We start from the raw sequence: 24,722 nt of genomic DNA on the forward strand, positions 1-24,722 counted from the left end.
GTAGCTCACACGAGCGAAGATTTCTATACTAAAAGGTTCATAATCACATATATGCGGCCATACTTGTAAGGTGCCTCCAAATGATAATGAAGATCATATGAGCATCTCATGGTGTCAAGAATCAGATGATTATTCTGGGAGCGATCCATGGTCTTGTCCATCACCTCTATGCATTCCTTGTACTGCTCCATTCACACTGCAACTGCAAAAGTAGATTTTTTCTAGTTTATCGGTGATTTATTTCTTTTACTTCACATGTAAGTTACATAATATAACATGAGTACCAATTACCATTTTTGTTGATCGCAATCTGTCTACCAATGGATTATAAAGCTACAAAGCATGATAAAAAAGAAAGAAACAAGGAATCTACAAAATGTAAGCAGCAAGAACAGATCCATCCTGAAATGTTCATCAATAATGTAAGCAGGAAGCAAGATAGCTACAAAACTTGTAGTCAGCTAAACTAATCAAGGTATCACAAAATGCTACTATGATACTTTCAGTTTTTTCACAATTGATTCATAACCATAAAGGAATCAAATTAAAAATTTGTAAGAAGTCTCAATCATTCAGGACATTAGAATTCAGAATAATACAAACATCTCCATCCATTCACGTATAGACAATCTCTAAACAATATAGCCGTGAATTGACTCCTTTGCTCAAGCAATTCGTCATCTGCAGAGACACAGTTCACATTAGAATTGAATAATGTCAAGAGAATCACCAATATGTAATTTGTGATTCTCTGAACGGCTAAGCAGGTCGGATCACCTGTCTGGTTGTATGCAGAACCGCCACCACCAAAAGCACCATAAGGATCTTCCATCTAACCACCACTGTAGGGAGGAAGAGGATAATTAGGACCTCCTCCAGGCCTGTATGAATGATCATGTCTCTTATCTGCCAAAGGTTTGGCCATGGATGCTTCCAACACTTGACCTGCATTTAGTAAGCCCATGGTTAACTAAGATGCAGTTTTTATTCATACAACACTAAGCAGTTCTACCAACTAAAACATCCCTTTCTACCAACAAAAGAATAGATAGATGAATAGTATGCACAGATCAAATGCCTCGCTTAACAAAAAAAAAGTAGATTCTTTGAATTGATTAACATATTTTGATTTCCTTCTCTAAACTACATCTCTACACCACAAATTGAATCAATTGCACTGAACAATTGCAGTTCCGCTGAACTCATAGAGCTCATGTCAATCTCTCTATTGAACTCTAAATTTTGAACCTGAATATACAAGCACAACTGATAGAGATGGGGACTGTACAAAACAGCAAGCAAAATTGAACGGGAAAAGAAGAAAATTGTACTGTGTACCCATTTCATCGAACATATTGAGGGCATCATCCATGGAAATGTCAAATGCGGAGCTAACTCCAATGAAAGCAGAGAGGAGGGGGTGGAAACGGGGGAGGGTACCTGCTCGAGGTGTCCCTGCAGGAAGTAGAAGACGAGGTCGCCGATGTGCACCCTCTCCATGGATCGATGGGAAAGGCCGGAGTCGGGGCCCCGCCGCCCTAGCGCCCCTGTCAAGCCCGCTCTTCAAGTCGGCGGGGCCGATGGGGCAAACCAGCTCCGCGAGCTACGGCTCGGCGCATCATGCGTGCCAGGGACACCGCCGCGGACGCGGCCGCCGTGTTGTCCTCCTCGATGCAGTCAGACGTGGCGACCACGCGCACGGTAGCCTCCGTTGCCTCGAGGCCCCTCTCGTCCTCATCCTTCTCCGTCCACCAGAATACGTGCCCCCCGGAGACAGGGGCGCGGCCGCCGGGCACCGGCGCGGATCAAGGCCGAGTCGGCTCGGACCGCCGGAGTCGCGGCGCGGCCGCCGTCGCCGCCGCTGATCCACGCCGCCTCCTGCGCGGGGACGCCGAGGCCGAGGTGGAGCAGGCGTGATGGACCGCCTCCTGCTCTCCCGCCCACCGTTCCCCGTCCCCACCCACGCTGCTGCGGGCGCCGACGGCGACCTCCTCGAGCTCGACGTCCTCTAGCCCTCCAGCGCCTCCGCCTCATCCGCGATAGGGCTCGGCCTCCTCACCGCGCTCCCGGAGGACGAGGGCAAGAAGAATAAACACGCTGTGGGTGGGGGCCCCGCCCGATCCGAAAAAATGGGCGGAGAAGGAGGCACGGCAGTGGCGAACGGATGAAAGAAATGAAAGAGGAGGTGGACGGGAGGAGTCGCGAACAGGGAGACAGACGGTTGTCGTGGAGGAGCACAGGCAGCGGACGGGAGGAGACGGAGCCTGGCGGTAGGGAGGAAGCCGTGGCCGCGCCGCCGCAGCAGGCTAGGCGCGCCGGCCAGGGCAGAGGCGCCTGCTAGCAAGCGGGCGTCGGAAGGGAGAGAGAGAGGAAGGGATGGGAGGGAGGCGTGCAGGGGGCGGACGGGAGGAGATAGAGCCTATGACAGGTGAGATCTACGACGGACGAAAAAAAAATTAACAGAAACGTTACTCGTTTTAATATTAGGTATAGATTGGATACGGTAACAATTCAACCTATGATTCATAACACGGTGCAGAATATTTGGAACTGGTTGGCTATCTGTTAACCGCTGTCTGGCAGCATGGATGCACAACAGCTCAATTAGCATGACGTCTCACGTGCATCCTCCTATTATCAGAGTTTAGTTCAGATGTAAATAATATTTTTTACTTCGTCTAACTGGAGATGGATATTCAGCCGATGGGATATGTACCGTTATGTGATACTAGATGCAAGCTCCCGTCTATGTGTTAAGGGGTGTTGTTTGTCTTGCATGCATCTTATTGGACGGTAGCATAAGGTCCATCTCAAATAAAGTATGAAATTTATGGTGCATGTAATTGTTTGTGCTATGCAAAAATAAGTAACTATAGTGTATGATGAAATAGTTATAGTATAGTTTTTTAATTAAGAATTACAGTATGGTTTAAATTTTTCACCGTAAATAATTAGGGTATACTTATTAATGTACAATTATTTAGGTATACTTATTAATGTACAAATTATAATAGGTCGATCTCAAGTGTGATAAACTTATAGTCTCTAAGTTTTTTTCTAAAACACGTGCGTGCACTTAACTATAGTCAGGAAGAAGAAGAATCAGGAAACTAGCAGGGCCGAAACGGCGGACGAGGAGCTATAGTTTTTCCAAATGGGCCGCCCGGCCCTAGCTAGCCCGGCACTAACCCATCCTGACCCGGCATTATTAGGCCCGAAGGGTTTTCGTGCCAGGCTGAGCTGGCACTACGTGCCGAGGAGGCGGCCCAGGCCTGGCCTGACGACCTTTTTATCTGGCCGGGCCAGCCCACTAACACGACGGGCCATGCCGTGCTAGTGCCCGGCCCGGCACTAGCAGCGGCGGCCGGCTCCAGTTGCCCCCGGAGGGCGGCGGCGGCCGGCCTCCCACAGACGGTCGGCCCCCGGCGGCGGCGGCGGCGGCGGCCGGCCCCCCGCGTCGGCCTATGGCGGCGGCGGCCGGCCCCCCGCGTCGACCCATGGCGGCAGCCGGCCCCCCGCGTCGGCCCCTGGCAGCGGCGGTTGCCCCCCTTGGCGGCCTCGAGCAGCGGTGGTTGGCCCCCCGCGCAGCTGGCCCCCTACGGTGTGCATGGCGGCCACTGTCCCAAGCAAGCAGGAAGGTCGGGAGGAAGGTGGGAGGACCCTGGAGGCTGGGATCCTGGGGACGGGTGGACCGTGGATGGTCAGATGGGGAAAATTGAAAGGATAAGTTAGGGTTCTGCATTTATATGGTAGTTAGATCGGGCCGTATCGGGCCAGCCCAAAAATCGTGTCGTGCTCGTGCTGGCCAGCGTGCCGGGGAGGCGGCCCAGGCCCATAGTGCCGGGCCAGCCCTAGCACTATTCACTTTGTGCCGGGTCTATGCTCATGCCGTGCTTTTTAGTGTCGGGCCTCGGGCCGCCCAACGGGCCTGGGCCATTTGGAAATCTTTGCGAGGAGCTGACCAACGTCAAGTTCGGAACGCCGGGCGACCGTGGCAGAGACGGCCTCTGCTGAACCGTTGAGGCAGTCGCCGAACACTGTGACGAGTGACGACCAGAGCGCGGGTTAGGTCCTCCTCCCGTTGTGAGATGGCGGCCGAGCGATCGAGGATCCGCCGGGGGCGGGTTGCCACGGCAGGGGCCTCCTCGTCGCTTGAGTCCGAAGAGACGAGCGCCGCCAGCCGAACAGGATCCGCAGCAGGCGCAGCACTTGGCGGAGCATTGACAACCTCCGTTGGCATGCCTGCTCCGGCCTCGACGCCGCCGTCGACGGCCCATGGTCTCCACCATCCCACTGTGTTCCTCGGAGCGGTCCAACATATCCACAGGGGTCGAGGTAGCCGGAGGTTCCGACGTTGAGGACTGATCCACCGGCCTCCAGGCAAGGCGCCGCGCTGGTGGGCAGTCAGGTACGCGCCGGCGCCGGCAATCGTAGGAGCGGTGCCCATCTGCCCTGCAGGTGAAGCAGCGCGGCTTCGAGCGACACGCCGCCGCCCGATGATCCTCAGAGAAACAGTTAAACACCTGCCTCGGAGATCCGTAGGGACCCGTCGACGAGGCAAGCGCTCCCGGCGGTGACGCTCTTGGCGAGTTCGCCGGCTTTCCGCCGCCCCCAGCCCTCAGCGTTAGGAGCACGCTTGGTAGGGGCGTGGCGGTCCGCTAGCCGCAGGACAATGCGCGGTACACGAGGCGCAGGTTGAGGAGCCGCAGACGGGGACGCCAGGTGAGCAGCGCCACCGGGTCTCGACGCGTCTGCCGTCTCCGCCGCACCACGAAGAAGAACCTCCTTGAACGAGATCAGGGAGGACTCGCCGGAGCTTCCAGAGGAAGGCGAGCCGTCGCGCCACCTCAGCGCCTGGGAGCGCCCAGCAGTCGCGCCACGGCAATCCACGGGGGTAGGGGAGAGGAACACCGTCGCCGGTGGGGAGGGGGTGAAGCCGAGGAGGGTGGCTGCCGACTGCCGTGCCCGGAGTAGGCGGCGGCGTGGGGCTGGTGGTAGGCGACGGCGAGGGGCTGGAGGTAGGGGAGTCGTCGGGGGGAAGGAGAGAGGACGCTCGTCATTTCTCTCGTCTTGTTATGATCATATGGGCACCCACAAACGCACAATCCATTCTAGTTCTAACTGCACAGAAACTGCACGGAACATTTTTTATTATTACAAAGTAAAATATGGATCTGCATACTCTTATAATTGCATTCCTGAAATTTTTTAAGTATTTCTATGAATGTGAAAGTGTCAGGGGCATAGAACGCATATAGATCACCAACGCATGAATAAATGGTCATAGGACACTTCGAGAGCTATTCCTTCAACTTAGTTGTTCACATTTTTTAGCTGATGTCTTTTATGGAACCAAGTCCAAATCTCGACTGACTAGGATATCTGATTGCCTTTTGCAGTTCACCCAATTCATAATGAGCTAAAGGACTCTTTGCAGATCAAATCTTGTGATGTGCTAGCAAACTTTGATTTAAATCTTGTGATTCCATACAGTTCAGTTCTAAATGATGCTGTCAGAGCTATGATGTTCACCTTATGCTCACGTTCCCTTGATATTCCATGCATTGCGGCTTAGGTCCTGTTTGGATAGCAAGTGCTAAACTTTAGCACACTACTTTTAGCACGTATGCTAAAAGTGGTGTGCTAAAGTTTAGCACCCCACTTTTCTTTAGCACATCAAAAGGGTGCTAAAACCTGCTAACAGTGCTAAAAGTGGTCCCCAAGTCCACTTTTTTCCTAGTTGCCCCCCTCTCTCCTCTCCTCTCTCTCTCTCCTCCCTGCCACCTGCCTGTCCCGCTTCTCCTCCCGCCAGCCATCCATCCCACCGGCTATCCCCGCCCCAGATCCACACTCTCCCCGCCTCCGATGACGCAGACCTCCATGCCAACACCCTCGGCCACCACCGCCACCGCCGCACAGGCGCCAAGGCCCGTGGTGGGGCTACCAGACGCCATCGTGGCCGCGCTGCCGCCGGACCCATACGAGCAACTGGAGGTGGCACGTAAGATCACGGCCGTGGCTGTGGCGGCCTGGGCCTCGCGCCTCGAGCTCGAGGCCACGCGCCTTCGCCAGAGGCTAGCCAACAAGGACCCCGCCGCCACCAAGCCTCGACGGGGGAGCAGGACTCGGACCCCTCCACGACGAAGAGCACGCGCGGGACGGTGATGGAGAGGTGGCCGGAGCTTGAGGCCGTGGTGAAGGCCTCCCCCGGCCCAGTAGTCCCCGCCACCGTGGCGGAAGCAAAGGTAGGAGGCGAGTAGGAGCGAGGCGAGGAGGATGAGGAAGCCGAGCACGATGGCGATGGAGTAGCCGAGGCCGAGGTTGGAGAGCGAGGTGAGGAGGGATGGAGGCGGTGAGTCCCTGGTGGTGAGGGAGCGGTGGAATCGGGGACGAGGAGGAATCGGTGGCTGAAGGAAGAAGTTGAGGAGGCGGAAAGGAGGGGTATAATTGTCTTTTGTCACTAGATGTGCTAAAGTTTAGCACCCTATATATCCAAACACCTCAAGGTACTAAACTTTAGCACTCCATTTCAGGGTGCTAAAGTTTAGTACTGTGCTAAAATTTAGCACTTGCTATCCAAACAAGATCTTAATTTGGATGGGCTTCTCTTGGCTTCTGCAAGGCCTCTCTCCTCTGACAACAGAAGATTTGGTATAATGACAGCAGTGCTCCTCCTAGTGGTTTCGGGGTGTGCAAACTTCATTCCTAGTATCTGGGACGCCTTTGGGCAACTGCTGCTGTCTGTATCGCCTTTATTTTCCCCAGCTGCAATCACTCTAAGGTAAGTTGACGCTATTATTATTTTTTGTTTAAAATGATTATAATAGCAGCTTCCTTCCAGTTCCAGTAGGTAGATTCTCCTAGTCTGGTATGCTTTTGTTCTTTATTGTTCTAGATTGCCGATACCTCTGAGCATGCGGCCAATGAGAATAAAAGGAAAGAAACTCTGTCGGTGGTTAGTCCAAAATACATTCGTGGATTTTGACTGTAGTGCACGCTGCTAATATGGAAACATGTAGTAGCCCTGATGGATAACCTGGATTATAATTGGATGAATTTGTGGATTGGTTGCTGCCATGATGGTTAGTTGTGTTGAATGGCATTTTATTGTGGTAGCCTCTAATCCTTTCTTGTTTTGGTATCTCAGAGATCCGCAAGGCATTGCAAAGAAGTGGGACAGGATTAATTCTGGCGGTCTTCATGATTGTTCTTGCGGTTATCAAATGTAGTAGCTGTGTACAGCGATGCCTATAAAATGTTCCACAAGAAAACTGCTCCTTCCAAGGCCTGAAGAAAGTCTGCTGAGGGTTTGTCGTCATGGTGGTTTGTACATAGTTAGTCAATAAAAGATTCATTTAAAGAGTACTCATGTGATCCATTTTGATGGTTCGTTTCGTGGGGCATGGTTGACTCAATAACGTTGAGTTTCATGTATGTATGTATACTAGGGATGCACAAACTCGGTACAGTGTAAAAACAGGAGAACTGTGTCAAATGTGAAATTAGAGAGTTAATATTGTGATGGGCTTTGTTTTTGCAATTGCAAGTACACTGGATGCGAACAGTCACGAGATGGCCTTCCGAGTGTGCTAGTGCGATGCTTGTGAGTTTGCCAAGGCGACCTGGTTATCATTTTGTAGCTAGGGGACACAACCAAATTGTAAACTATGGACTTTGCTGTCTGATAAATAGTGGCTTTGTACTGTTGTGGTCTATTGACAATTTAACTATTGTAAAAAATTTAAACTGTCGATACTTTTTTTTATACATTTACTTCCTTCATATGCTTCATAATCTTTCGTCTCAGAGGGATATGATGACACTACTTCCCAAAAAGTAACATTCTGCTGAAACTGGTTGTACTGTTTTCTGAAATCATTTTGATTGGGTTGAATTTCTTTTCCAGCACCAGCACCTCCCAAATAACTTGGTTTGCTTTTGGATCAACCTAATCCAAGAGGTGGTTTAGGTTCCAAGTGGGTGGGTCATGTCACCGGCTTGCCAAACATGCTCTGTGATCTGTGAAGAAGCCCAACAAACCACAAAGGAAAAACAAAACCCCAGCGTGCCGAATCCAATCCACGATGCAGCCGCCACCGGTGGCCGACGACGATCCCGACTGCACTTTCGGCCGGTGCTTGTGCTCCTGGCTTCGGTCCTGCTCGTCGCGGGTTCCGCCCGTCGGCCCCGGCAGGGACTACGAGCGCGTTCCGATCGGCGCCGACGACAGCGCCGCGCGGTCGGTGCTCCTCGGCTTACTCCCGCCTCCTCCGCGGGACCAAGCCCACTACGCCGCGTGCTCGGCCGGAGCGACGACGCCCTCGAGATCCTAGACGACGTCGACTACGATGCCAAGGGCGATTCAGCGCAGATCAGCGCCGCCGCCGCCACACCGAGCCCCGACGGCCGCTCGCTCGCGCTCTGTCTCTTCTGCTTGGATTTCGGTGTCCCCAGTGGCAAAGTCGAGTCCCCCCTCGTATGGAGCTTCTTCCGGAACTCAACGCCGACAAGAGGATCAGCTTACATCCTCTGCCTCCCCTGCCGCCACGTCCCTTCATGCCGATCCGCCCCATCTCGGCCGCCGGCGATCTCTGGGCGCCAGGCTTCCTCAAGCACTGCGGCCCAACCTCCCTCGTGATGCTAGCTACGCCTTGACAAGGAATCGGAGCAGTGGGTTCAGGTGGCCGCCATGGAGGCGCAACACTGCGTCATCAATGGGTATGCTGTGGTACATGACACCATCCTGCTGTCGTCTTCAACTGCACCATCTGTGCCTGGGCTGCCGTCAAGACCAACAACAATTGCTCCACCGCCTATGCCTGGAAGTGTGGCCAGCTCGTTACTGATTACATCCCTATCCGTGGTCGTGGCGTGTACGTTGAAGAAGACGACACCATCTACTTACTCTGTGGCAGTCTTGTTTATGCCTACAAGCTGTGCCAAGATCAGGATGGGTGCCAGTACCGGATGGATCAGTGTACTTACTATTGGTGATCGTGTCTGTCCTTTCCGCGAGGGTACTCGATTTCTCACGCATCAAGGTGACCGGGTTATGTGCTTCGTCTGGATCAGTGTGCCATTTTGGGATAGCGACCTCCATTGCAGTCGTGATGCTCCCCATGTGTTATTACCACGTTCCGAATTATTGGTGAGCACTTTATCCCCAAAGGTGTCCAAGTTCTGCATTCCACCTGCCGCCAGTTAGACATTGATCCAAGCAAGTCTAGTGGGTCGCGCTACAAGTTCTGCTGCTTTGTACAGTAAGTTATTTCTCTTCCTGGTTAGTTTCCTTTCTCGTTTGCTTTTCATGCCTCTCTTTCCGTCTTGGCATCACATCGTTGACAGAATTATATCAATCTAGTATTGGAAAGTTCTGTAGCTAAAATACTTCCATTGTGATATGAATTCCTTTTTCAATCACAAGAAACTAATTCTTACTTCTGCAAATAAATGTTTTTTTTTGCTTGACCACCAGGGAGTATGAGGAGAATGCACTGCCCCCTGCAGAAATGAAGAGAGAGAATGAAATGACACCTTCAATGAACCTTGAGTTGATGGAAGTTCCAGCCAGCTCCAATGTGGTAGAATCTTCCATGATGCTTACTTGTTGCAGGTCATAAATATTCTGCCTCTAACTCCATTTTTAAGGTTTATCGCTTGTTTGATGCTTAAAATGCCACGTTTTTTTCCTATTCCCACAGGGATTTTTTTCAACAAAACGCGTTTCCTATGTGCTCTCAGGCTTGAGAACTCTGTTATCAAAACGAATAAAGCTCTGTATATTATTTGCCAAGCTCCTAGTTATTCAACTGTGTTTAAGATTAATATTATGGATGGAAGGTTGGCATGCCATAACCAGAATCTCACGCCGTACTCCATGATCGACACATTTGTATGTGCTGATGCGGATGATCTGATGGAACAGCCTTTCCCATGGCATTTTATCTGTGACAGCACATCCATATATGCTGTCTCAGACAAAACGAATGACATACATGTTCTCAGTTTGGCTATGGGAACCCTCAATAGCTCTGAGGCAACAAGGCCTGTTGGTATTGAATTTTCAGTAGGTCTTGTTCTTACAGTTGGTCCCGATATCATTGCTACAAGTGATACTCTTGGCGTCTATCAGTTGTCTGATGCACATGAATGGGAGCGTCACAGCATTCAAGGGTATGTTCATCTGGAAAAGAAGGTTAAGCTGTCTGGTTACGTGGTCTTGAATGAAAAATCCTTCTTGGTTTTGTGATGGTAAAACTCGTTGCTGTTTCTTGTTTGACCTGGGCAAGGATACATGGAGCATTGTGGAGGCATATTTTGGAAGTGGATTTCTAAGCGGGAGACCTGTATTTGTTGAAGGTTTTTGACTAGAAAACCATCAGCACCGGATGATCCGACAGTACCATCGGATGAAGCGTCGGATGAATTTTGGATGTGTCAGTGAAGAACTTGGCCGCGGGGAGGTCAACGACTAGTTGCACCGAATGTTCCGATGCATGCTAAAACTGACCATCAGAACATCCGATGGTATACTTTAACTAGCCGTTGGAGCAACGGCTCTTTGAGTCCTTGGGCTCCGATGGTATACTTTAATTGGACATTAGAGCAACGACTCTTTGAGTTCTTGGGCTATTCATACCCCCTCTACTCGTCCATTTGAAGTTGCTGGAGTGTACAGAAGTTCATTGGAGATCAAAACTCATCAAGAACATATCCAAGCCACCAAAAATGCTTAAGTGATTATTCTAAGGCTTAGCACAAACTTAGGAGAGTGATTAGTGCTAGGATAGACCTAGAGAAAGGGAGAGTGCAAGGTGTGCCGGCGCCTTAGAGCCTTGGTGGCTCGCCGGCAAATCTTCGACCCTCCGTCTTGGTGTGGAGCGGTGTTGAAGACCGTGTGCGGGGACGTAGAGACCCTCTTCCTTAGTGGAGACGGCAAGGTGATTGGGGAACTTGACGTAAGCTTTAGTGGCCGAGTCTTTGTGGCAAGTCAAGAGGTATCTCGGGAGAGGCTGGAAAGCAATACTCTTGTATGTGAGCGAGCCTTGTGCTTTCCCCTCTCTACGTTAAGAAAAGGGCGAGCGGCGGGCGACCTCGTGTCCGGCGTCGATCTCGTCGGCTTTCCCTCGCCTACGGTGGCCGGTTTGGCACCGGAGGGGATGGGGGGCTGCGAGATCGTCGGCCGGTGTACACACCCTCTCCTTCTAGCTTAGGATTAGGTAGGTTAGGGTTAGCTTTGCTCCCGGCGACGATGTCGAGCGAGCCAATAATCTGCCTCCTTGTTCTTGTCTCCGCTGGAGGTTGGATGAGGACGGCTGAAATCCCCTGTGTTCTTCCTGCTGGGGTGCTGGGTGTTCCTTCTGAGGCAGACCCATGGATGATTTTGCTTCTCCAGAGCTTCTCCTGCGACGGCGACGGCGAAGGTAAAAGCTTCTGGAGCTTTGTGTTCTCCTTTGTCCAGGCAGAGGGTGGACTGGATTCCCCTTTCATGGGGCTCTTTTTTCGGGTTGTTAATGTCGTCAGCAGCTGCGTTTTCAGTCCGGAGCGTCGACTTCGTTGATGCTGCTGGTTCTTTCCTCTTCCAAGATCTTGACGGCGTCGGCCGATGCACGCCATAGGGGAGATGGTTTGCGGCTTCAAGCTGGAGGCCCCTATCGATGTCTTGGTTGAGTTCTCGTCCTGGGCGACGTGCTCCTTCTCCGTCTCCGGCGGATCTAGAGGATGTGCGATGTCCAGGAGATCTGCGTCAAGACCTAAGGACTTTTGTTTCAAATTCGAAATTTGCTAGGGTCTTGCATGAAACTTTACATTACTGGAGGATGTGTGCTGAGGACTTGATTGTAATTTCTAGTTCCTCCAGGGTGTTGGTTGTAAGATCCAGGCTCTTTTATTAAACGGGATCCAGTCCCTTCGCAAAAAAGATCAAAGTTGGCCTGATTCCTTTAGCGCCCATCATCTGGATTGTGGAGCATGATCCTGTTATTCCTGTTCCCTGTGAGAAGGCACAAACCAAAATTAACAAGGTGGAAAGGATGGACGAAATAATGCTGAACTACTGAATGACCAATGGAAGTCGTCAAGAATTGTTCATCATAACTGCATGTACCGTAACGCTGGGGAAAAAGCTGGAGAGACATGCAGATGGGATAACTGGCAATCAGTTTCATTACAACAGAAGCTGATAAATAACATCAATCATCTGTAATGATATTATTTACGGGCAGGTTGATGAAACTATATATTCCTGAGACTGGCTACTCAGTTTCATTTTCACGACCAGGAGATAATCGACCACTCCTGTATCGGATTATGGAACCTAACACAACAGATATAGTACGACTGACCTCTAAATCATATCCAGCTCCAAGAAACAATGAGTACATATTTGCAATGGAAATGGAGCTCATAATGACTTGTGCCCTCTTTAGCTTACCAAAAAAAAATCATCGCCAATAATTGCCATTTTCCTCATCACCAGCCAAAACTTAAATGACTTACATTTAAGCAATATAATTTATCATGTTCAGAGCTCATCATTTGTAGTAGTCACGTCACTTGAAACTCAGCATAACGAAAATATTGTTGCCCTGAAACAGGATAATTCTATGTCGTACAAAGCACAAATTGGAATGCTGGTTCACCTTGTGTTTACATCTTGATATATCCTAGTATTGCCCATCTTCTTTCAAGCATCTATACATAAAGGAAATGCATTGCTGAAGAACCAAATCCATCGATCATGATGTGCGCATGCCTGCATCACTCATCACCGAGGGAAGCATGGCCTATGCAGAAAGGCGCAGAAACGCCTACTTTCTGGACTACTTCATGGTCTGCGATGTCAAGTTTGGTTACATTCAACTTGCAGCCTTAATTACGAAATACAAATGTTGGGTAATGGTGATGTTCGGCTCTTCAGTGCTAATGTTTCGACAGGATGATGATGATGTCCTGTTCTTTCACATGTTTTATTCTAAGGCCCTGTTTAGAGGGGTGCTAAACTTTAGCACACCACTTTTTAGCACCTTTTAGCACTTGGGCTCCCAAACAGGGGTACTAAAGGGGGTGTGCTAAAGTTTAGCACCCCCATTTTCTTTAGCATACCCAAGGGGTGCTAAAAGGTGCTAATAGGTGCTAAAAGTGGTCCCAAGCTCATTTTTTCCCCTACTGCCCCTCTCTCTCTCCTCTCCACTTTTCCCCAAGCTAGTCATAAATGAGGGCAATGTAGTCATTTCTCACCCAATGTGCTAAACTTTAGCACTGTATCCAAACAACCCCAAGTGCTAAACTTTAGCACTCCATTTGAGGGTGCTAAAGTTTAGCACTGTGCTAAAGTTTAGCACAAGGTTTCCAAACAGGGCCTAAACCAATTGCACCTCAAAGTTATCTGCTACAGTGCTATATAAACTGCATGCACACTTAGCTATGTTTGGTTGAGCCGTAGCTTTTGGAAAAGTAGCTGTGGGCTATGGAAAAATAGGTGTGAGTTGTGAGCTATGGAAAAGCCGTTTGGTGGAACAATTGTGGCTTTTGGAAAAAGTAGTGAGCGGACCCCACGTGTCATTCATAGTCCACCCCACTCAACCTTCTCTCTCTCACTGATGAGCGGACGTCAGTCCCTTCTTCTTCCTCCGCTGCTCCTCCCCTCCTCCACCTCCCCTGCTCCCCTGCTCCTCCTCCTCCTCCTCCTCCTACTCCTCCTCCTACTACCCGTGCTCACCGCCGCTGGCCCGGAGAGGGCGGGCTAGGAGAGGAGGAGGAGGAGCGCTGCCACCGCTAGCCGGGAGAGGAGGAGGAGAGGCTGCAAATGGAAGTGCGGCCAAACAGGTCAGAAGAGGGGAGCCGGGGATGGAGAAGGTCGCTACCAGAGGGAAGCTCCTCACGCCGGCAATGGAGGTGCGGCTGGCCAGGCGAGGAGGGGCCGCCAGAGTCGCGGGGAGGGGGGGGAGCGGCTAGGGAGCCACAGGGACGGGCTGCCAGGGAGCTGCCGGGGTTCATAGTGCCGTCGTTGTCCTTTTGTCACGCGGGGTGGGAGGGTGTCGTGGGTGGAAGAGAAGGGAAAAAAAAGAAGCGAACCGGTACAATATAATTAGTGGTAGTGGATAAATTTTGGGAACTTATCGATTCACAGCGCGCGCACAGGTGCTGTGAAAAAAATGAACTACATAAAAGCAACTTTTTTTTAGCGTCTGAGGAAGCTGGTGACTTTGGTTGGATTTTAGCTTTTTTGGAAGCCGAAGTACCTACAAAGCCAAACTAAAGGATGCTATTGCTGCCATTCTCAAAATAGGTGAATAGACGGCGGTGGGGGCAGAAAAAAAACGGCAGATTTCTTCCCAAAACCACCCCGAAGAGAATGTTCGGCTTCTCGAACGTCTTCCACCCTACAACAGCGGGCGGCGGCGGCGGCGGCGTGCTGCCCACCTTCAAGATCTTATATGCAAGGCCGACGAGAACTTGTGCCTCACCGTCCGCGACGGCGACGCTGTCCTCGCCCCCGCCGACTCCAGCGACGATCACCAGCACTGGTATAAAGACAAGCGCTTCGGCAGATTCGTAAAGGATAAGGAGGGAATTAGCCCGCCTTCTCCCTCATCAACAAGGCCACCGGCCTCGCCGTCCAGCACTTCGACGGCCCGTTCCACCCGGTAATTTGCCGCCCGATTCTCTCTCTTTCTGTATGATCGATTCGCCCCTTTGTGTCAATGGTTCATTCATCTTCGAGTTCGCCGATGACCTGAGTGAATGATTTCTTCGGGAGATTTTCAGGTGAAGTTGGTGCGGTTCGATTGGGACTCGTTCGACAACACACTGATGTGGACGCTGTCCAGCGAGCCGGGCAACGACGGCTTCGGATTCATCCGCACGCTGAACGACGTCTTCCTCAAACTGGCCGTCATTGAGGAAGACAAGGGCCATGGCGCCACCATCAGGCTCTCGGATTCGTGCGACGGCGGCAGCCACCACTGGAAGATCCTGCAATGGTGCGACGAGCCCTATGCCGGCGGCGGGCACGCCGAGCACCCCTTGCAAGGCCGATGAGGGCTTCAGCGTCGCCGTCCGCGACGAGCACCAGCACTGGATCGAGGACACGAGGTCCGGAGACATAATCAAGGACGAGGATGGCTACGCAGCTTTCGCCCTCATCAACAGGGCCACCGGCCATGCCATCAAGAAATCTGATGAAGCCAGGGAAGGCCCTGTAAGCATCTATCCACCCTTTGTCCAATCCTTTTCATCAAAATTTTAAATGTACGGATTATTGCGTTTTGTGTGAGCTGATTGAGAGTATGTCCCTCTCCATGGCCAATATGATATGAAGTACTAGAAGGTCATAGCAGTAGCAGATACTGCTTTTGATTCTTCTATACAAATTAAATTGAATTGATCCTTAACAATCAGGGACAACAGACTCATTGTCTTCCTGAATATTTATAGGATAGGAATTAAAAGTTTTTGCCTTTTTAGGCTGAAATGGTATCAACTGTAAGCAGAAACATCACACAGCAAAGAACAAATTTATGATAATAGCATTATTCGTCAGTATATATCCTTGAGGCGAGTTCACAATGCAGACATGTTAGGATTGCCACTCCTTAATACTGCAGTCTAATAACCTGTTAACTGTGAGAAGGAGAAAATAAGATGAAAATAAAATTATAAAGACTTTGGTAATATACCTAACATCAAATTAAAAAGAACTAAGCTTGCATACACATCAGTGCATAGCCATTTTTTATGCAAGTCAACTTTGGCATTGGCTAATTATTCTGCCACTAGTACAGAAGTCTTGATTCTGACGCAATTGTTCTCATAGGAATAGTCAAGCCATCTCAAGAACCATTTGTAAAGTATTCTCGATACATAAATGCCTCCAAGCACCAATTAGTGATATTCTGCTCGTACGTTATAGGAAGAGGGGCCTCTTTCAAACACATGTGTAATTCTGCTTCCACTTGTGAAACTGAAACGGTTGGTTATGAAGAATTGAAGATAACTGTTGATTGAATATATATGTTCGAAACTTCACCTTCTCCTTGGCCCTAGGCAGCAGCACTTGTTCTTTCTGATATAGCCGCACTCTGCATGGTAGTGCAAAAGGTATAGGAGAACCTTGGATTACTTGGATCTTTACATTGTAGCGCAAAAGGTATAGGAGTCTTGTAGGGAGGTGTGAGAGTAAATACTTGGATCGTTACATTGTTGTGCAAAAGGTATAGGAGTCTTGTGGCTAGAGTGGGAGGTGTGAGAGTAAATAGGTTTTCACCTTCCAGTTCCTTCTTGCCCTTTATTGGTTCACTGCCTCTCCTGATATAGAGATGATTGTGTGACACCCAAACAATTAGTTAGATTGGATCCAATCTAATCACTTCTTCATACTTGTAGCTATACTAAAGAGAAATCTTTCCCAATTACATAGCTAACATGATTGGCAAGCCTTACATGCTATGGACATGGGCATGCTGCTTCAAAGTGCACCCGGTGCAAGTATATAAGCCATTTTCTGATGCACCTCTTCCTCAAACTGCGAGCTGAAAATTCCGTAAGCAGGCTGGTGGAGGCCATGATTCAATATAGAAAGATCCCATGTCAATGATAGATTGCACTTCAGCCTACATCTCTTTGCTTTGGGTATGGGTATCCAAGATAAATTTTGGCAATGATGGCCTTGAAGGTTGGTGCGTTAGTTTGTAGAGATGCTGTGGTGGACGTGGGTGAAGAGGTTCTTGAGTTAAAGCCAATCCCTATTGATATCATTGCTATTCATGTGATGGTGGTAGCACAGTTGTTAGTGTGTTATTGGCGTCCATTGTGGATGATGGAGTACCATGCCTTTTCCAGAGAGGTTTTTGGACCTTGGACATGAAGAAACAGGGCGTGGTGAACATGTAGCGCTACTGTTGGTGTGCCCTTCATTCTTGATGTCCATGTGTAGTGGCATAAACTCCAATCCAAAATTTCCTAATCTCCTCTCTTCTATATATAATATGAATAGGATGGTGACTAGACTGCCATTTCTTTTTATTACCGGTCAAATTTCACAAAGTTTAATTTTGGGCAGAAAGTATTAGTTGCTTGTAACATAGCCACATAGGTAATGCCAGACATCAATTCAGTGATGTCATATAGCACTATTTTACCTATCACGAACCTCCTTTGCAAACATCCAGTTCAGTTGGAGAAGCAGTAAATTTCCTGAAATCTAATCCTTTCTTGGATTGTAATCTCACTTAAGTTCTTTCCTTTCTCATTCACCTCTTCTGTTTGTTTTTAGCTTGTCATTTTTCCTTCTTTTGGTCCCTTATGGCCCTTTTGTACATATTTGTTTGCTCTTTTTATATGCAAAAGAAATCCCACAGTAGGGATCTCCAAAAAAGCAGTAAACAACTTTTCACACAGCTCCAAATGTGCAAAGATTTCTTTGTATTGTAACACAATGCAACATTAGGCAGCTTTTGCTCAAAAAGAAAAAAAAAGGAGAGGATAAGTTGTACAGTCAAGATTCAAGAGTCAACCTTATGCAGTGTAACACAGCTTGACTTTGCGGATTAGCAAAGCACTTCACTACGTTCTGTTTTACTTGAGGTAGATCTAGAATATCCATATCAAGGATTTCGAGGTGGTGCAGCATCATATAGCTTAGGGGTATGCCTGGGCACCCCCTGTAGACAACACCTAGGTGTTGTGGTGTAATTAAAACCTTGTGGCACCAGAGTTAGGCCTAAGTGATGCCTCATCGACCATGATCCATATTGATTTAGGTATGGTAACTAATGGGCACTTGTGAATAAGAACTATTATTGCAAGCTCTTTCCTTGCAACTTCTTGGTAGATCCATTCCCATATAACAGAGTCTCTGTCCCAAATACCTCCCATGGCCCCATGGGCCTCCCTTTGAAAATTTCCTACAGGGCCTCCCCTTGTGAAGGGAAATTGCCATCCACTCTATTTTTGAATGACTTGTTTGTAACTTAATTTACTTTTCTTTTCAGCCCCAGTCGTCCGCTCCTCCATTTTCTTTCCTTTCAATGACCTTGATGCATATAGTACTCTTTAATGCAAATCAGAGGTGTGCCTTATGAACCATATTTTGTTCAACAAAACTGACCAGGATTTTGTTTTGGCTTTATTTCTTGTTTCTTAGGTAATGCTTGTTCCATATGACCTGCACCACCTAGACAAGTCAGTGTTGTGGTCGAAGAGTGGTGACATGATGCATGACTTCCATTACATCCGCATGGTCGATAGCATCTGCCTCAACTTGGACATCTGTGAGGAAGGCCGCCACGACAAATACTACAAAGGGGTGCAAGATGGCACCAAGGTCATGCTCTCTTATTGGTGCGACGAGGGTGTGTAACACCCCTGGTGTTAATTAGGGTCATTAACATTTAAATTAAACAAATAAATGTATCTAATAGTTTTTGTTAGCTTGTGAGGCTATGATTTATCTTTTAAAATATGATTGTTAAGGTGTTTATGTTATTTTTTTATAGCTAAAAATAAATTAAAAAGGATATAGGAAATTATGCTCAAAGGTAGTTAGAGATGCTAAACAAATCAATTTGAACCAGGGTTAGGTTTGAATGCTAAATCAAATTCGAATTTCACTTTTGGGACCCTCCCTGGTTGAAAACTCTGTATTGGTTTACTCCAATTTAGTCACCTTTGGCTGATAATTAAGAATTGTTTTTACTAAATACTAAACTTTCGAGCATTGCAAAACTTGTAGCCTCTCCTATCTAGTTTCACCTGGTTATGATCTGGATAGGTGAAAACAAAGTTTAAATGCTCAAAATACTGGTCAAACCTTGAGCAAACTGCTGTTTTAACCTCATCCTGAAAATGCCCGAGTCATTGATTGTTGGCTGAAATCATAAGTTTAGGAGCTGCTAACTCCTGTTTTACTTAAAAACATAACCAAGAATTGGTGCAAAATGGATTGTCCTATGTTTGGAGTTTGCATGCACAGGGTTGTTGCCCAGTTTGGAAAACGTTTTGGCTTTCAAAAATCGAACCAAAGTCAGCCCTGTGCAACAAAATGTACAAAAACTGGAACTCTGAATTTTGACTCGCGAGTTTGTTTTTGGCCAAACTTTGGGGGTCTGTAGCTTTCAAACCGTAGCAAATCTCGTCACAAGTTGAATACAAGAACTGTTAGTCTACTTTTCCTCTCCAACTTTTGTATTGGTCGATCGATGTTTTGCTATACGAATGTTGAGAAAATCGAGCCTGAAGTCGCTGATGTTGGGTGGCCGATTCTGAACTGAACAGTTCACATTTCACGACGACGCCGTGTCTGCCATCAGAATGTTGCCGTCACACGCCGACGACTGCGCCTGCACGCGGCCCCCTCGCAGTCAACCCGCGGGACAACTTGTCGTATCATGCCCATGCCGCGGCCATCCCTCACCGTACCGCGCCATGCCGCTGACATTCGCGCCAGCACTGCCTCGCCCGTGCTCGCTCGTCCTCAGCCGTCCTCGCATCGTCCGTGCTCTACTGCTCGCCGTCTCCTGCCATTACTCGGCGCGCCCAACCATCACTCGGCCGGCCTTATCCTCTCCAAACCAGCTGGCTCCCTTTCTCCCTTTCTCAGTCTTCTTCCTCTAGCCCAAGAAAACTAAATAGAGCAAGCTCCATCTGCTGGCCAAAATCCCTGAGCTCCACCCCACCATTCTCAAATCGCCGCTGCCTACACCTGCCTCACCTTCCCAGCTTCCTTCCCCACCACTTTTTTCCCACCGCCATGATTCCAGGCGTCGACGATTGAAAATCCCGTGCCCACCCGAGCCGCCAACCCGCCATGGCTGCCCTCCCGTGGAGCCCCTGCCTCTGGCCACTATCTTGGCAAACCGACCGCACAAATCGAACTTCGGTGATTCCCTGGTGCTCGTGCTCTGCATGCCGCCGGGCGTGCGCCGCTGCCAATCGCGGGTAGAGCTAAGGTTCGGGTTTTGAGGAAAACAACAAGGGGAGCGGGTGCGCCTAGACTTAGGGAGGCTCTTGGGGTAGTCATTGGGGTGCGCGGTGCGGCCGCCGGGCCGGCAGTTCCTCGCCGCCGCCGCCCACTGTGGGCACTCGGGTGCCTAAGGTTGAAGAAGGAGAGGAGGGCACGAGTGTGAAGGAAATAGAAGCTTAGGGGGTTATTGGTAAAAGGTTAGGGTTTAAGTGTTAGGTGGGAAACTTTGAAGGGACCTAAGCGCTATATCCAAGGGCGGTTTTGTAAAGGGTAGGGTAGATCTGCTGGTAAAGTTGACGTAGCTGCAAAAGTAGTTCTTCTTTTTCGTCCTTAGTCCAGTTAAAAGGGCTGAAACTTGTGAAATCCTTACAAAATCGTAGAAAAATGAGACAAATGCAAACTAAATTTTTTGGTTTCTTCTACCTATTAAAAATACTTGCTCCTGCAAAATATGTGCTTCTATTGCTCATTAAAATGCATGTTGTTTGACCTCCTTAATTTAGAATAAATAGCTCCGTACTCCTAAAATCCTAATAAATTCATATAATCTACCTTATTGTTGAAAACTATTCTGGAAAGTTTGTAGCACTGAATTGCTGATAGAACTCTAGTTATAATTCATTCTTCATATCAGCAGATTTACAATGCTTGATTTTTAATAAATTCTGTAGTAGCCCAATCAAGCTAAAATCTTTACAGTAAATTGTTTGTGTGATGAGAGAGCTCCTGTAAATGATTAATGTTTATATAACAGCAAATGTTTCCTTAGCAATTATTCTTTCTGTAAGCTAGTATTTGATTAAAAATTGCAATTATTTTTATACTCTTTATCAGTAGCATATTCATCCCTAAAAAGGCTGCTAGCAAAATATTTATGGTTACTTGCATAGATCATTTGTTTAGTCTCTGGCATGTTGTCACCACAGTTCCATTCAGGAACATGTGTTACTTAGATCTTGCCACTATCATGGCATGCTAATCACTTTTTAGGACCTGATATTCATGCCATGCTGCAAACCAAGTTACTGAAATTTCGATAGTTGTATGTTTCACGGGAAAACTCTAGTAGTTCTTTTTATATCAATCATACTTCTGTGTAGATAACAATGTGTTTCTATGCTCTACTTGGAACTTTTAATCATGTATGATTGAGTTGCTGCACTCTTTAAACCGGATGTTAGGCATGTGTTATCATCTTTCAATCAACTCATACATATGCAATGTCGTGTAGATAACCCACTAGCCGACGGTTTGTACGATTTGATCGCCGCGCTGAGAGTGAGCAGCTCGAAGCTTCTCAAGTTGAAGCGCCACAAGACCTGAACCAAAGTTTAGAAGAGGCCAAGGCTAGTTTGGAAGGCAAGCACCAGAGCATGACCACTGATTTCAAAACTATGCAATGTTCTTACTTAAGTAATTTTATGCATTTAAGTTCCTAGGTGTTGAATAAAACCATAGTTGCATGATCCTTAGGAATTCTAAGTCAAATAATAGTATGTGTAGGTCTTTAGAAAGGCCATGCTTAATTAAGAACGGTAGAAGTCGAGTGATGGTCTGTCACTCGCGAGATATAGGCTCCTTTACTAGTTATGGTTAAATATGAAATGAATGGTACACATGAGAAAAGTTGGAGACCGGGCGGAGATAGAAATTAGGATATTGTTGTTGGTTGCGCTCCGCCTGTGTCGATTAAGGCCTGTCTGTTGTGGCCCTGTTGATCGAGTTTGAATTGTACTATCCACGTGCCGGTAAAGTCTAGTACCTTATTGCACAATTGTAGATTGAGTTGGTCCTAATTTCTATCCTTGTGCTAGTCAGTAACTCATGTCTAGCCTGGGGAGGTACCGGTAGGGATTAGTACTCAAGGATCGCAGGGGTTCTCAAATACTATCACTCTCTAAGGGAACCGTTTGCCATATGCGGCTTGACGGTGCATGCATATGCTGTGTGTATAGATCCACCTTGCAAGGTTAATAATTCAAATCGATTCGCTGTCGCTCTCGGTTAAGAAAACCTTGATCACTGCGTTACGGTAAGTAGTGGAATGGAACGAAATATGAATGATGATGAAGTTATTGTCTAATCAATTATTTTTCTACACTAAAAAGTTTTTGACAACTTGCTGACTTAGAATGATTAAGTTCAACTTTAAATTGGATGCTAAAACTTGAAAGTAAGGATCCACTCTTAGTTGCTTTTTGGCAAAATAAACTGTCGGTGTTCAGTCCCATCAACCTACCGAGGGGTATCCCGAGGTAGTAGATTGATTAGTGGGGGATCGTCGGACCTGGAACTTGAAGGTAAAAAGCGAGGACACAAGAAAGATTTATACAGGTTCGGGCCACTAGAGTAGCGTAATACCCTACGTCCTGTTTGGGGTGTTGTATATTGCGTCCTGTGCTTGGGTATTGTTTGGTATTGAGGATATGGTCCTCTGTTGTGGTTCTATGAGGTCTTGGCCTACCGATCTAGGTACCCCTACCCTCCTTTATATACTCCAGGGGGCAGGATTACTGATCGGTTACAAGGAGTTCTAGTAGGATTATAGGGTATGAGTGCTAGTAAGATTACAAGGGAATTCTAGTAGGAGTCCGTCTTCTTCCTTCCTTGCGGGTACTGGGGATCTATCCCCGACAAGACCCCGAGCACTTTATAGTCGAATGCAGCGGTCTTCGAGTACTTTTCAGATCCTTGCCGAGTAGTTTAGTGCTTCTCGAGAATTTTATCTTGTTGAATATTCAAAGTTCCTCAAAGCTGCCATGAGGCTATGGTGTGATCAAGCCCTTGATTATCTTGATTTTGTAATCTTCATTTTTGAAATGTGATATGGAGGGCGGTGAAAGTCGCACTCCATATGAAGTAGCCCCTGAGCCTTAGGTTGAATCGAAGAATCAGGCTGAGGGTCAATAAAATCTTGAATCTTCTTTCTTCGTCTTGAAAAAAATCAATTGTTGGGTGTAGCTTATCAGCCCCGAGCCTTGGAATGATTAAATAATCAATTTAAGGGTCTAGCGAACTTTAGTCTTCCACATCTGAGTAGTTGTGCGGCGTCTAGCCCCCAAGCTTATGCGCCAGGTGAGCCATAGGAGCTACGTCGAGTAGTTATTTGGCGCTTAGCCCCCGAGCTTAGAAGTTAGCTTAGCCATTGGAAATATTCCGAGTAGTAATTGGTGCGTAGCCCCCCAAGCCTGGGAGCTAGCGGAGCCACTGGAGGTACGCTGAGCTTCTTAGAAAATTGTCACTGAAGCTTGACCTACAAAAATACATTATGTAACATTTTTGTAGAATTTTGAAGATACTATCGAAATTTATTCAGTAATGAATGTAAATGTTGTATGCTATGCTCTTATTTTAGTCGTATTTCTCTCGAACAGTTAGCCTGTTATGTTTTAGCTATTGCCACTGCGTGTGAGATCTTTGTCTCATATATGCGTACTGGCACTGCTGCTACGTGTCTGAGATCTTTGTCTCGTGCACGTGTCCTAGCGTTTAGGCATGATAGAAGATCCGAGGCTTTCACGGATTGAGGCGTGTTCTACTCAAGGAGATTAGCAACCGTTAAGAGAAGACATTTAAAATAAGTAGTCGGCATTGCGATAAAAAGACTGCGCGATTGCACGTAAAGTAGTCATTGACACTTTTCTGCCTTTTTATCGAGGAGAGCGCATGTTGCCGTGCAAAGGATTTGTGCCTCACTAGGGTGTAGCCGCTGTGAGCCTCTAGCACTCAGTGCACCAAACTTCGTGGTAGAGCCTCCTAATTTCGGTGTACCAAGCCTATGGTGGAGCTTCCTGAACTTAGTGCACCAAATCCGTAGCGATAGCCTCCATAATTTGGTGTACCAAGCCCACAGCTGTCGGTCAACATGCCCCAGGAATAATTGGCAAAGTGTAGCTCTGGAGGGTAATTTTCGTCGAGAGGCGTACACAAAAAGTACTCGCCGCGTTGCCCTGCATGCGAAAAATAAGCCGAAAAAATTATATAAAATAATTAAAAGAGTAGCTTAGCTTAATTCGTGGACGATTGTCGACGAAGTCGTGGCGATCGTCGTGAAGCCACGACAGTTATTGATGAAGCTGACTAGTCGGAGTCGATTCCGATTAGTTGTTGATCACGTGAACCCGCCCTCGATTAGTTTGTAGTTGAGACGAGAAGTTTTAGGTAGTTGCTATTGTGTCACTGAGCGTTCTGGTGAAGCAACGCAGTCATGCATGCTAAAGTCCCACGTGCATTTCTTAAATACGTGTAGCGAAGAGGAACAAATCTCCTAGTGGCCTTCGTGGTACATGTACTGAAACTCAAAAAGTAGCCTTGCATGGAGAGTACTCGAGCTGATAGTTTCCTCGATCCGCGCATGAGCAGTAGATGTAATATTGATTGGCCTTCATTTCTTCAGTATAGGATTTGACAACTAGAGGCAATTAGCTTAAGATGCATCGTCGGTGACTTCGACTCGGAGATGGAAAAATAATTTCGCCGATATTTTTCCTTCTCACGGGCGTGGAGCAGTAGCGAATCATCAGCCTTGAGCGACGCATGGAGCCACGGAGGATGATCAGCTATAGCAATGCGACCAGTGATGCAGTTTTTTGCATGCAGATCAGCCGACAACCGATTGATCTCCCACAAGCTTCTTGTATCCGCTTCGAATTGGAACTTGACGACTTGCTTCTCGTCGAGTAGATTGATTTTGAAGATGAGGTCCTTCAAGCTCGCCCGATGATCTCGATGATCACCCCTACCTAGCGTGCCAGATGTT

The 24,722-nt window shown here is 47.9% G+C and overlaps 1 protein-coding gene, 1 long non-coding RNA gene and 1 pseudogene across 2 annotated transcripts; all 3 read left to right on the forward strand.

The window, feature by feature from the left end:
- Positions 1-6,985, forward strand: part of LOC140222570 (amino acid transporter AVT6A-like) — a 28,497-nt pseudogene extending 21,512 nt beyond the window's left edge.
- Positions 6,986-10,984: 3,999 nt separating this feature from the next.
- Positions 10,985-11,952, forward strand: LOC117853095 (uncharacterized). Its single transcript, XR_004640015.2, has 2 exons — positions 10,985-11,423; positions 11,539-11,952. It is a non-coding gene; the product is annotated as an uncharacterized lncRNA (long non-coding RNA).
- A 2,349-nt stretch (positions 11,953-14,301) lies between these two features.
- LOC117853864 (ricin B-like lectin R40C1) lies at positions 14,302-18,565 on the forward strand. Its single transcript, XM_034736143.2, has 3 exons — positions 14,302-14,648; positions 14,770-15,202; positions 18,146-18,565. The coding sequence occupies exons 2-3, from the start codon at positions 14,918-14,920 to the stop codon at positions 18,359-18,361; spliced, it is 501 nt and encodes a 166-aa protein (XP_034592034.1). The 5' UTR covers positions 14,302-14,648; positions 14,770-14,917; the 3' UTR covers positions 18,362-18,565.
- The last annotated feature ends 6,157 nt before the right edge of the window (positions 18,566-24,722 follow it).

This window comes from Setaria viridis, chromosome 4 (assembly GCF_005286985.2).
Source record: "Setaria viridis chromosome 4, Setaria_viridis_v4.0, whole genome shotgun sequence".
Lineage (NCBI taxonomy): Eukaryota > Viridiplantae > Streptophyta > Magnoliopsida > Poales > Poaceae > Setaria > Setaria viridis.